Genomic DNA, 13,402 nt, shown 5'->3' with positions numbered 1-13,402 from the left:
CTTATTTTCACTAATTATTTTAGAGTGAGTACCAAAGAAAAAGTAAATGTGAGGATAAGATTCTTTTACTTTCACCCCAAAGCATCACTCCCCATAGCATCAACTTTCAACTGCTGATTTGGTTTTGTCCTAACTTCCGTCAAAACAAAACCACAAGCCTTTCAAACACTGACAGAGAATTATATTCACCTAAAAGTTCTCTAAATGCCCCTAAAAATCAACACCACTATTTGTTTTTATATTGGTTTTCATATTATGCTCTACCATGTCCAGTACGCCTGGCTCCTTATCAGAAGGTTGCAGTGTTTGAACAAAAATAAATTCACAAAAAGACAGCTTAAAACCACGCTTCTGGAACACTTTAAAGTCTAAATTAACACACCTTATAAACATAAGAAATGTAAATAATCCAAAATAGGGCTTTTCTAAAGCACCGTGACTCTGTCATCTGCTTTGTACAGTGTGCATGAATATACATGCCATCTGACAGCTTGAATCCAAGGTACTATACTGACTTGTTTTCCATTCAAGTCCCGTATCCATTTATCACTTCCTAGCAGTAATATAAGATTTGTATGAAAATTAAAGTTAACACCTACCTAAAACTATGTTGTCTACAACAGGAGCGTTATAAATGAAGCATTAACTTAGACCCAGCCCAGCAGCCCTCCCCAGAGTACGCAAGGCAAAGAGTGATGAGTAATTCCACCTGTGCAAGAACCTAACCACTTTCTGCATTCTGTAGTAATGCTTTAAGGAATCCAATGTTATTTCCTGCTGTCACCAATGACCTTTCCCGGCCCCCTTGTGTTCTAGAGTATCAAGAGTGCTTATCGCCACCTCCCCACTCCCCATTACCCCATGTCAGAAAGAAAAAGTATATACGCACCTTAAAATCTGTATTATTGATATATTCAAATACCAAAGCTGGTGTCTTTGACTGCAAGAGAGAATATTAATGCTTTGTAAGTTTCAAACAATAAATGTAATTTGCTTCTGTTGTACTGGCCCACCCCCAAATCCCACTTAGATGAAAGAGATTCACTCATCAGGGAGAGCCTATTAAGAAAGAATCCTCTTGAAATTTTAAGTTTGGAATTTGCTTCAAAACAACTGGGGATGGTGGTTGTTGGGAAGTGGGTGGAGTATAGATGGAAAAAAGTTGGCCACAAGCTGCTTAATGTGAGCTGAAGCTGGGTGATGTGTGCAGGGAGGTTCATTATACTATTCATTTTATTTTGTAAATGGTTGCAAAAGTTCATAATAAAGCTTTTGTTTTTGTTTTTTAAGAAGAGTTGTATTCTCTGACCAACCTGTCAGTGGGCCTGGCACATTATGTGAAGATTTATACTCTGCAGTGTTCCAGGTTGCCAACTACAAAAGGAGTGTTACGTTTTCATCTTGGGTTAATGAGCCAGATGCATTTTACAGAATTATCATAGGTCTTGGGAATTTATTACTGGTCTTTTTAGGATCCAGAAAAGTCTATAATTATCAGTAAGGTAGAATGTGAAATTATTGCCTTGGCTAGGGACAATTAGAGAATGTCTCACTTTACAAAGATGTGTTTCCCCCACAAATCATATAAAATCAAGTATTTTTGAGTACTATAATCTTTAATGCAATGAGTACAAAATGTTCAATATTTCCTTGTGTAAATACAGATGTTCAAAAGTCACATCTACCTAAGTAAGGTAAAATAATGCTAACTGGCAGTAACAAGCTTTCAAAATTGAGAGAAAAGCAGGGGCTTAAAGGGTTATAGGAAGAAATAAAATCATCTTGGAAATCTTTACAGCTGTGAAGTTTTGCTCAAGGAAGCAAGTAAAAGTTACCTAGGAAATAGGCCACAGTGCATGCATGCGAGTCTTTGAGCAAGCAGCAGACCTGGTGCAAGGATTCCTCACTGGCCCAACGTTGGAAGTTTCAACAAGACCACCAGATTTTTCTATAGGCTGGGAGCAAGCCTGTCCCCCTACAAGTTAGGGGATGAGGCTTCCCTATTGGTTTTCGTTCACCTTGATTTACTTGCGTTACATATCATGTAAAACACATACATGCTTTGAGTAACGAATCACAAAAATAGTAAGACAGGAATCATTAAGGTCTGTTAACTTAAAAAAAAAAAAGCAAAATGAAGATGCTCTAAGTATAAAACTACACACTGGTCCACACTGCAGGCCATTTTCAAGGATTATGTAGTCCAGAGTTAGTCAATGTAAAATCAATCTGAGCTGATAAGGTTGGGAAACATTTTTAATGCCTCAGATAGAATCCAGCATACAACCATCCTTCTCAATCTTTTCAGGGTCCAAAAGGAAAAACTTTTTTTTTTTTTTTCAATTCAATGATACTGTGTAATCTTGGCAAATTACTTAACCTCTGCAGACTTCAGTTTTCTTATCTATACAATGTGACAACGTGGACAATAATGTTACCCACCCCACTGAACTGTTGTGGGGATTAAAAGACATGATACCATTAAACACAGAACAGTGCCTGGCACACAGTAAGCATTCAATGCATGTCAGCTACATTTTTATGTGGATGTCTTTAGCAGACAGAAGCAAAGACCTACTTCTTAAAAAGCTATCATGGGAGAACAGGGAAATATTCGAGGTAGAACAGGTAAAGAACAGAAATTGAATGGGAAGCTTGGCTAATCATAAACACTTAAGGTTACGTTACTCCCGAGGGAGAGAGAAAACAAAATTAAACAGCACATCTAAAATGGCTAAAAATTAAGCATTTTAACAAAAATATTTAAATTGCATCTGCGTATACAATGTGAGCCCCGATGGTGGATGCAGAATTAAAGACCAGTATGAGAAATAGCAAGGTAGTGACCTCAAGGGGTCTGTGGGGCTGTTCAGCTCTCTATGGCAAGTGTCCACATGGAGACACTTCTTATTTCCTTCTATAAACCCAGATTTTCAAATGTCAGGCTTACTTAAGTGAGGTAAAATAATGTTAATTGGCAGTAACAAGCTTTCACAGTTGGGAGAAATGCAGGGCCATAAGGAAATATTCAGCAAACGTTTGTGGGCCAAATCAAAATAATGAGGTAATAAACCTGGGACAGGGATTTTTTTCTACATAAACTTTTAGGTTCCATAAAAGTGGTGGTGGCGGGCTTCCCTGGTGGCGCAGTGGTTGGGAGTCCGCCTGCCGATGCAGGGGACGCGGGTTCGTGCCCCGGTCCGGGAAGATCCCACATGCCGCGGAGCAGCTGGGCCCGTGAGCCATGGCCGCTGAGCCTGCGCGTCCGGAGCCTGTGCTCCGCAACGGGAGAGGCCACAACAGTGAGAGGCCCGCGTACGGCAAAAAAAAAAAAAAAAAAAAAAAAAGTGGTGGTGGCTATTTTATCATTGGGCCACCATGACTTTTTCTGGTTTTCAAAATCAGTTAGTAGTAAAGACAAACACAATCATTCCCACTATATTATAATGATGTTTCCCATTATTTTCAGGTTTTGTGACTTGACATACACAAACACACACACACACACACACTCTCTCCCGCAACCACCAGGCACCTACCACAGGGTCCTTCACGGTGTCAATCAGCTTAATGATATTTGTTCCACCACGAAGGTTCTCCAGAATCTTAACCTCTCGTTTTATCTTCTTTTTCTTCACTGGCTTAAATACACAAGAGTAATCAGAAGTAAGACTCCTTTTGAAGTTAATAAATAAAACTTTAAAACAATGTTTGTATCAAATGGATATTGTACTATCTTGCACGCTGTGTTATGCTAAAGGGTATGTTTAAATTAGAAGAAAAAAAAGAAAAGAAAGATAAAATGGGCCTTCTCATAAGAATCAAATAATTCATGGACTCATACAGCTTATGTGTCAAATCTTTAAGTAGTTACATTTGGGGCACATAAAATTTTGAATACCCATGTCATACTTTAAAAATAAAATGCTTACTAGATAACTAACTGCCAAATGGAAACTGTTATAGCTCTGAACAGCTGTCTATCATGCACTCACAAATGGAAAAACTGAAACAAAATGGTGAGACACCTGCTCTTCCAACGGGTTGCATGTAATTTTGTCTTCTAGGAGCGAAGACCAGTTCACTGACATCAAGTTACAAACTTGTTTCCCAGCTGCTGGCTCCCATGTCCTGTCTCCACTCCCATTTCCTTAATATCTAGAATCTGAAATCAGTTCAGAGCTAGTAAAACTTCCCAAGATATCCCATTCCTAAAGAAAGAGATGATGGGTCAGCAAAGGAGAAAACTGACCTCTGACACAGCAGTGACTGAAAACTCCCACTACCTACAAACCTTTCAATCTGCTGGATAGAAAAATCAAAAACCTTAATCAGAAATACTAGCATTATGTATGTTATTTCTTGTCTTAAATGGGCTAAAGAGTTTGAAGAAGAATAAAAGTAGTTATGGAAAAATAAGCATTATCATAATCAATCATGCTTTTTATAAAGTACTTAAACAGTGACTGGCATATAGGAAGCAGTCAATAAATGTTAGCTTTATTATTTTCAAAATTTTAGTTAGTAATAAATCATATTTCATCCTCACAAAATTCCTATGCAGTAGACTCAGGCAAGTTGAGCTATTTGCCCAAGGTCGCACAGCTAATTCTAAAAAGTGGGGGCAGGATTCTAATCTAGACAATCTGACTGTAGGCCTCACTCTTAACCACTGCACTTTCATTTCCCAAGTGTGGTTATGGCAGAAACATAACTGAGGAAAAGGAGTATTTCACCACTGAGACACCGTTATAAAAGCACAGGCAAAGAGAGTGCAATGGATTAGCCATGAAACAAGACTGAAAAAGCCTGTGTGTATGTGGTGCTGATGGGATGGGGGAGATGTAATATACACACATGCCAGAGAAACCTCTTGTTGGTCACCAAGCTACAGCTTGAACACACAACAAAACAGAGGGATTATGAAATACAGAACACCTGTATCACCTGTAAGAGGGTGCTCAATTGAGAGACTGGAATCTGGCTGCAACCTTCCAAGCCAGCTGCCACAATCATGTCCACTCCACTTTGTCAGGATTTTCAGTAGAATGGATCTGGCTACTGTGGTTCTTCCCCACGTCCACTTAGGAATTTTACTCCTTACTTCCTTTTTTCATAATTACAGAGCTCAATACTTTGGGAAAATGAAGCACTTGAATATGAAGTACAACTTGGTCAGAAAACAGCCAGAGAAGGATATACTACGAAATAAGTAGCCTATAAGCTTCAAAAATGTCAATGTCATGAAACACACAGACTGAACAACTATTCCAGTTTAAAAAGATATGACAACTGAATATAACACATGGGCTGGGATTTTCCTTTGCTATAAAGAACATTGTAAGGACAACTGGCAAATGAGAATGAGAGTTGTAGATGAACAGCACTGCATCAATGTTAATTTCTGATTTTTGATCATGGCATTGTGGGTTATGTAAGCAATTGTTCTTGTTTTTAGGAAATAGAGGAAATTAGGGATGACTGCAATTTCCTCTCAGGCACTTAAGACATGTAAAAGAAATATAATTATTTATATGCACACACATACACATCTATGTGTGTGTGTATATATATATATACACACATGTGAGTATATATATGAAAGAGTGAGAGAGAAGGATAAAACAAATGTCAGTATTTGAGAAATCTGGGTGAGAGATACAGCAATTTTTGCAATTTTTCTGTAAGTCTGAAATTTTGTTAGTAAGTTAAAAGAAAAATAAAAGCTGGCTATCATATCTAAAAATTTAGCCGATACCAGTATATTCAATGTAAGAAAATTCTAGAGTCAATAGTGCAGAATTCTAGAGTCACTATTGGAAAGCAGTTACACATCTGTGGGAGTGGCAACAGAGGGAGAAAAACACAACGGCCAGAAGAAGCCTGTGTTCACCAAAATCCCTCTTCCCCTCTAACAGGGAATTAGTACAGGGGTAACCCATTAAATAAGTTGCTCCTATGACAATGCCCCATATAAAGCCTTGCTTTGTTCTCCCATTATGCAGCAACAGATCAGGCAGGCACCCAGTTCCTAGACAACCCAGTTAAGATGAACATATTTTTCATTATGTCTAAAGGTAACCTATAGAGCATGTGAAGCATATTTTGTTACCCAATTGTCACCTGTCCAATAACTTCCCAAACTAGAGACTGGGGACAGCAGGACAATTCTGAAGTGGCACAATGGAGTCACACTGCAGCTGGAGTTCTCACATACTGACAAAAGACCAAGAGACTGTAAGAAAAAGGAGAGTGATGTACAGCTCAGGACACTCCCCTCCAAAGCGGGGCACCAGGTCTCTACAGGACCCAGGCTACGGGTAACTCCCTTTAGCCTCAAGCTCACTCCTCTGAACCTAAGAGATGCTCCAGAAGCTGAAAAACCAATGAGCTCCTAGGGAGTGAAAGCAAAGATTTAAATTCTATAAAAAGAATTGAAGAGAAAAAGTTAGGATTTATAAGGGAGGATCATTGCATCTGAAGGAAAACAGACCATGAATTTTTATAGAAATAAGGATGCTCTGACCCTCTAGCCCACTGGCTGCATTCATTCACCATCACTAAAGTGGAGAATACATTTCCATCACAATCTCACCATTTCACATTTCATCCTGCATGCTAGAAAAAGCCTCTGTCTCACCTAAGGTTCATTTATTCCAATTCAGAGAATATCTGGTTCTAACTGAATCAGTTTAGCTGTTTAACAAAACAAAAAAATTTAAACTCAAAGTCTAGTAGATAAAATGGCAAAAAAGCTAAAAAAGAAATTAAAGTATTAAATCAAGTTTCAATAATAAATTAATTTTGGCACACACCTAGAGAGAATATTTAAAGGGGAAAAACTCATTTAAAATGTTCTGTGGGGCTTCCCTGGTGGCGCAGTGGTTGAGAGTCCGCCTGCCGATGCAGGGGATACGGGTTCGTGCCCCAGTCCAGGAAGATCCCACATGCCGCGGAGCGGCTGGGCCCGTGGGCCATGGCCACTGAGCCTGCGCGTCCGGAGCCTGTGCTCCGCAACGGGAGAGGCCACAAAAGTGAGAGGCCCGCGTACCACCAAAAAAAAAAAAAAGTTCTGTGCACGGGCTCTGAAAACAAAGAAAAACAGATTTTTTTCAGAAGGTTTCTGCTCACAGGCGAAGACTCCCAGCTATTCAGGAGAACCTTGTTCAATGTAATCCAAGAGTAAGGTCCTTCTTCTCTTTCCCTATTCACCAACATTAAACATTTTAAAACAAAAGACCAATTTAGTACTGGCTGCTTAGAAAGACAAAAGTTGATAAGGCCAGTAATCTGTCCTATTTACTTACAGCAGATTTTTAAGAAGCCAGATCTGAGAATGATTTCAATTACCAGCATTTAATTGTGACTGAATTTGCAAAGTAATGTCTACCAAAGGCATAAGAATTATGACCTCAGTAAATGCCAGCAAATGTTAACAGGCAAAGTCCCATTTTAATTTCTTTCCAAGCATAACTGAACTAATAAATTCAAGGAAGGCAGGAATATAGCTCAGAACTTTCAAATCTGGGATTACTTTTATTCCACTACCAAAGCAACAACTGCCCCACTAAGATTAATTTCATCACCTGCAATAAACAATTACAATGAACAATGGTTGTCAGGAATGTAGGATAGAGGAGAAAGAAAGCTCAGTCTGGATGATGGCTTTTATTTTATTACCCTGGTAGCACCTCTAAAATCCATCATGACTGACCTAAATATAAACATTATCTGAGCAGTGTTTATTTCTTCGCAGCAAATTTGCCCCTAATCTTTCAACTCTCATCTTCTCAATTACATTATCAACGTCTTGAACTGTTTATTCTAGATTAAAAAAATTTTTTTATGTAAAAATGTGAGGCACATAGCAGGCCTTTTGAATCTCATGGAGAGGATGGTACGGTCCTTTCTACTACTGGTTCTGCTCTCTGAGCAAGTGATCAGGATGAGACTTGGAAGAACTGTATGGGTTAAAAAAGTATAAAAACACTGGTTCTTGTGGTATCAAACAAGAAAAGAAAGTAACATTTCACTTACACATTAAACATGCTGCTGTGGATACACACCAGAGAACCCAAGTCTGGGTCCCTATAGCTCTCTGGGCTTTAACCTATCCCACACTTCAACCAGCAACACTCTGATGTCAAATATTTCCCTTCAGAAGAATAACTCCCAAAATCAGTGGAAACAAATCAATTCCATTTGACTTCCAGTGAGTGTTTGGCCATCTTTCCAGTACAGTTCAGAACATCCAGCAAATGTCCTACTTGTTTCCCTCACATCTACCAAGACTCCATGGGAGGGACCGAAGGTCGTGAACCTAGTGCTTCTGCCCCCACCAGCCATGGGACCCTGAGCAAACTGCAGGTTCCCCTGGGTCCGTAAAAAAGAGGCTGGGTTCTAGTAATATCCGTGCTCCCTTATCCTGTGACTCTGTTTCACAGGTTAACCACACTCTCAATGTCTGACCCCACAACCACAATATTAGAAACAGCACTGACTAGTTCACAATTTTTAATATTTTTATTTTTTTTTAAGAAAATATTCATTTATTTATTTGGCTGTGCCGGGTCTTAGTTGCAGCACGCAGGATCTCTGTTGCTGTATGCAGGATCTAGCTCCCTGACCAGGGATCAAACCCAGACCCCCTGCATTGGGATCGCAGAGTCTTAGCCACTGGACCACCAGGGAAGTCCCCAAATTTTTATTTTTAATACTTTAATAATACTCTTTAACACTTTTTATACCATGAGACGTGTGTAGAGACTAGAAATCACCAAAATATTTAGATAAATTAGTATCAATGTCTTGTTTCAGAACAATGATGTCTTGGCACACTTGCCTAATAAAGTAAATGGAGGGTAAAAAACCTAGCAGCTGATGAAGTAGAAATAAACGAGAAAGCACAGAGCAAACATCATTTTGATATAACCTAAACAGCCACCAGCCCACTATGAACTAACTAAAAAAATCTGTAATCAACAGTCATCTCATCCTTCTTTTAACACTACCCCCTGCAAGTACAAAAATTTAAATATACCTACAAACAAGTAGGCTAAACATGCTGAAAAAATAAACTTGTATTACCATCATTCTTTGTCTGAAGCTTGATAATTAATTTCTGGGGGGCAAAAACGGACAGCCAAGCTCTTTGTATAAAATAAGACTACCAACAGGAAACCTAATATGAGGATTTCCAGTCCTTGCAGCATGGGTCCAAAAGCCTGCACATTTGTTTTTTAAAAACTGGTACTGCTCTTAACTTCTACTTAGAAAATAGCAGCTGAATTTGAAGGATCCCAAGGACTCTAAGAAGAGATGAAATCCATACATAGGTGATACTCACAAAGGGCTAAAAGTTGTCCAAAATGGCCAAATGTTTTTATTTGTCTATGCCTTCCTAAGAGGTACTAAAAAGGAACTGAAAAGTTGACTTTTCAAAATCAACATGAAACCTCAGGCACAAAAGTGGTTTTCTGCCCTGCTATATTAACCCTTACCATCCACCCCCTCCCCACCTCGGCCTTTTCTCCTCAAAACAATTTCTGTCAAAAAAAGATATAACCTCCCTATTGATTGGAAAGTTTTCTTTGAAGATTTCCAACTCAGGATCTCACTTCAGCATAGACAGAAACATTTTGCTCACCAATTTCTAAATTCCTAAAACCTCTTAATAGCCCCAATATCTTTTGATCACAAAAATATTGAGAAATCTACTGATGTAAATTAAATGATATAAAATCCCTCTGTGGTCATTCATCATCCAACCATTGTCATATATTGAAAAGGACTGGATGGAATGTTCGCCAAAAAAGCAGGCAGCCCCTGTCCTCAAGGAATGTACCCTCTGTCTCAGTCACAATGTGCACATCAATATATAATTCCTTCCTGAAGTTGAAATACAGTACGCCTAGATGAAGAGGAAGCTTTTTCTGGATTCCTTCAAATTATGAGCAACTGGCACTCTGTTAAGGAACTAATTTCCTGTGGCCAAGCACCACAACAGTAGGTATTAGTCATAACTTTGACTTATCTGAATAGGGGCACTTTACTGAGTAAAGACCCTATTCTTTTTAAAAAACAATACTTTCAATCTACTTTAATTCAGCCTGTCAGAACAAGAAAACCCGACAATACCATTAGTAGTTTCTTACCCCATCCTTCAGACAGAACAAAATCTGGAGAGAAATGTCACAGGGCTTTGAAAAACAGAAAGTGAGTGTAGTTTTCACCAGTGGAAACAAGGTGGTTCAGGCTGCACTCTGAGAAGAACTTGTGTGGAAAAGATACAAGAAACAACACTTCATTAGCCAGAGCATCAAGGGGGCCTCCCAAGTCTTATTCGAGAACACTGGTACTTACTCTGTGCTCAACGTTAAGATCTTATAGCCCAGTGCTAAAATGAGCAGTAAGAGACAGGAAGAATGGGAAACAGGAGTTCTGGCTAAGGGTTATTTCAACATAGTGATGTTAGATATGTTTCTTTGTGCCTACATTTCTTGTCGGTTAAAAATAACCTTCAGCTTCCATATTGGGTTCCCTAAACATATCCTCCGAATCTTTAGAGCAGGGGAAAAGCTATCCAGCAACTGAGGCTATGAAGCTCTCTACAAGGATGACTAAAGGGCAACGTGATGCTTCCCTAAATGAACGTACTGTTATTTACATGTACACCTGAATGCTGTTCCTTCTCAAAAAAGACACTACAGGAAGTTGCACACTTACTCTAAAAATGCTACCATCACACAAATGTTTAGACATTTTTCTGGAATTGCTTTAGAGTCAGCAGTTCATTCTTCTGAATGTACAGCAATGGAATGTGGATATTCCTAATTTCAACTTATGCCTTGCTTAAAATTTCCTAAAGAGATTTTAAGCAGCTTATATTAAAAACATTTATGCTAATGTATAAAGAAAAAAATTGTATGCCTTTGCCAGGTGATTTCTCTGAAGAGAACATTTCTTTCAATATTTATGCTTGTGAAGAAAAACAAACAAAAAAGATCACATGACTCTGTAGGTACAATTCATACTTAGGGAAGAGGAGAGTCAAAAACTCCACGTCTTCAATATCAGTTCCTCACTTCTTACCCCAGTGTTTCTGACAGCACAAATAATTTGCTTATTTCTCTCAACTGCAATCCTGCCTCTTCATCACTAGGCCAGGATGGTACTGCGTAATAGAGATGATCACTTTTCGGAAAGGTGATTTTCAGACAGCCTAAGCCTGACCCCTCTTTCTAAATAGGGACACAGCTGCCCTAACTCTACTTAAGATACAAAAACAGCTTTTCAATCCCACATTCTTATTCACAAAGCCTCTTCAAAATGGCCACAATGTAACTCTTGTATATGTAAAAGTGTTTATATTAACTAACTCTGGTCATCTCAAGATTTCACTAAATGACATGCACACATATTAAATAATCTAGCAATGATGAATACCCTTCACAGATTCTAAGAATTACTTTTTAGTACACCCTATAAAACATTATCAAAGCTACACAATCAGTCACCTGGAAGATAATTTAGCCAATCTTCATGCTCATTAAGATCATGCCTTCATTCAAGAGATGACAAAGGTGTATGTTTAACAAACTTAGGCTGCTAAACCAGATTCAGGCTGTTTTGTTCCCATTATTATTTGTGATTACAAGTGTATCCCCCACTGCTCCCAACTTCACTTTTACTAGCTGATAAGCAACAATGAAGCTTCCTGACACTATTGGCTCACTATATCCACCCCACCTGAAACTTTTATCACCAAAGGAGAAAAAACAATGATTATCCACTGAGGTGTTTCCCTCCGCTCAGGCTTCAAGCTCATCTTCAAAGAAGCTACTCTAATTGTTTCCAACTTCCTCTCTGGAATAAGAAGCTCAGTACTCAGGGAGCTCTTGGAGTGACAGGATCTGCACGAAAAGGCTCTTCTTGCTCCCGAATACCTATTTATTTTGTAACAAATGGAGCCCCTTTGGAATTTTCACTTTGGGACCCCATAATTACATTTCAGAACAAGAACGTTCCTGAACTATCATGATTTGAAACAGGTCTGCGTATTTTCTTGAAAGTTCACAGGAAAACGGGGTGGGAGGAGTAGCAGAGAGACATCAGGCAGAAGATATGTAAAATGAGAGCTTGTACTACTCATTCTAGTATGTGGCTGGAGTAGTTTATATCCTCCTGACCTGTGAAAAAGAAATTTTAACGCCACCCATAAGACACTCACCTTGAGAATTTTGACAACCACTCTCTCATTGTTGGTGATGTTAATGGCCTCAAATACTTCACTATACTTTCCCCGACCAAGTTTTCGAACCAGCTGATAATCGTCTTGATTACTGTGAAAGGCAAGAAAGAGCGACACATAAATGCCAGGACTTGGGATTAACTGAGCCTATGCCCACTACACACCCCCATCCAGCCACTTCCATTAATCAAGCACTTGGTACTGTCTATATACATCATGCCACGACTCATTACCTAAATGAAAGCCACAACATAAACTTGGCTCCCTTCACTGGACGCAGCTCCTAACCTAACTGGTCCCTCATTAACTTGGGGGAGATGAGGTAGGAAGGCAAGGGTCTGAGCCAATCTAGAGAGGTGAGCAAAGCATCACCATCCTGGAGGCTCAGAAGTGCCCCTCTGCCCACAGCACCTGCCTTATACTTTATACTTCACACACCGAAGGTAGACAGCCCCTCCTTTGAGAGCCTGGACGTCTTTAAAAAATTTCCTCCCACCCAGCCTCATTTCAAAAAACTAAAAAGGCAGAGAATTTTAATAGCTCAAGAGTACAGCTGCTGACTTCCCACCCCAATAGAAACCCCAAAGCGTGAGAAGGGCCGCTCCCTCACTTCCACCAGGCTCTGGTCCCTGGACCCCTACACTTGTCAGTAAGAAAGCATTCTCTGGGGTGAGCGGGAGAGAGGGGTGCGCACGGCGGAGAGGAAGGAACGAGAAGGGGGGGAGAGGGAGACGAGAACATAGTGTGTGTGTGGGGGGTGGGGGGTCTGCCGCCCACCCCAGACCCGAGGAAGCACGGGCCCAGCGGGGAGACAGATCGCTGGGGGTCAGATCGCGGGGAACGAGTGCGGTCTGCGTCGGGGGGCGGCCGGGCGGGGGTGGGGGTGAGAGGGCCCGGCGGGGGACGGCGGCGGCTTTACCCCCAGCTCGGGACGTGAGCCTCATAGTCCCAGTACTCGCGGCTTCTCAGGCTGTTCACCTCGGCGTAGACCCGGGCCCTGCTGCCCGCGGCCGGGCCGGGCATGGCGGGCGGGACCGGGGGGCGCCGCGGGGCGCCTAAGGCGGCGGCGGCGCGGCGGGGGTCGCGGGGCGGCAGGCGGAGGAGGCGGCGGGCCGCGGACCGCCGGAGGAGGAGGAGGAGCGCGGCTGCGGG

The 13,402-nt window shown here is 40.6% G+C and overlaps 1 protein-coding gene across 5 annotated transcripts in view; it reads right to left on the bottom strand.

Moving 5' to 3' along the window:
• The window catches only part of CSNK2A2 (casein kinase 2 alpha 2), a 38,508-nt gene extending 25,158 nt beyond the window's left edge, over positions 1-13,350 (bottom strand). For 2 of the 5 annotated variants that reach the window (XM_027119745.1, XM_027119746.1), the window contains exons 1-4: positions 13,170-13,334; positions 12,230-12,341; positions 3,540-3,641; positions 890-940 (exon numbers count right to left, since the gene is read on the bottom strand). In XM_027119745.1, the coding sequence (XP_026975546.1) occupies positions 890-940; positions 3,540-3,641; positions 12,230-12,341; positions 13,170-13,273 (369 nt within the window). In that variant the 5' untranslated portion in view covers positions 13,274-13,334. Of the gene's footprint in view, positions 1-889; positions 941-3,539; positions 3,642-12,229; positions 12,342-13,169 lie in introns of all 5 variants that reach the window. The other 3 variants (XM_027119744.1, XM_027119743.1, XM_027119747.1) reach the window with 3 other exon arrangements.
• Between the last annotated feature and the right edge of the window lie 52 nt (positions 13,351-13,402).

This window comes from Aethalodelphis obliquidens, unplaced genomic scaffold (genome assembly GCF_003676395.1).
Source record: "Aethalodelphis obliquidens isolate GAN/ISIS:26980383/991018 unplaced genomic scaffold, ASM367639v1 scaffold20, whole genome shotgun sequence".
NCBI classification, from domain to species: Eukaryota; Metazoa; Chordata; class Mammalia; order Artiodactyla; family Delphinidae; genus Aethalodelphis; species Aethalodelphis obliquidens.
The sequence above is the reverse complement of the archived record's forward strand: the minus strand, read 5'-3'. Positions and strand labels throughout refer to the sequence as shown.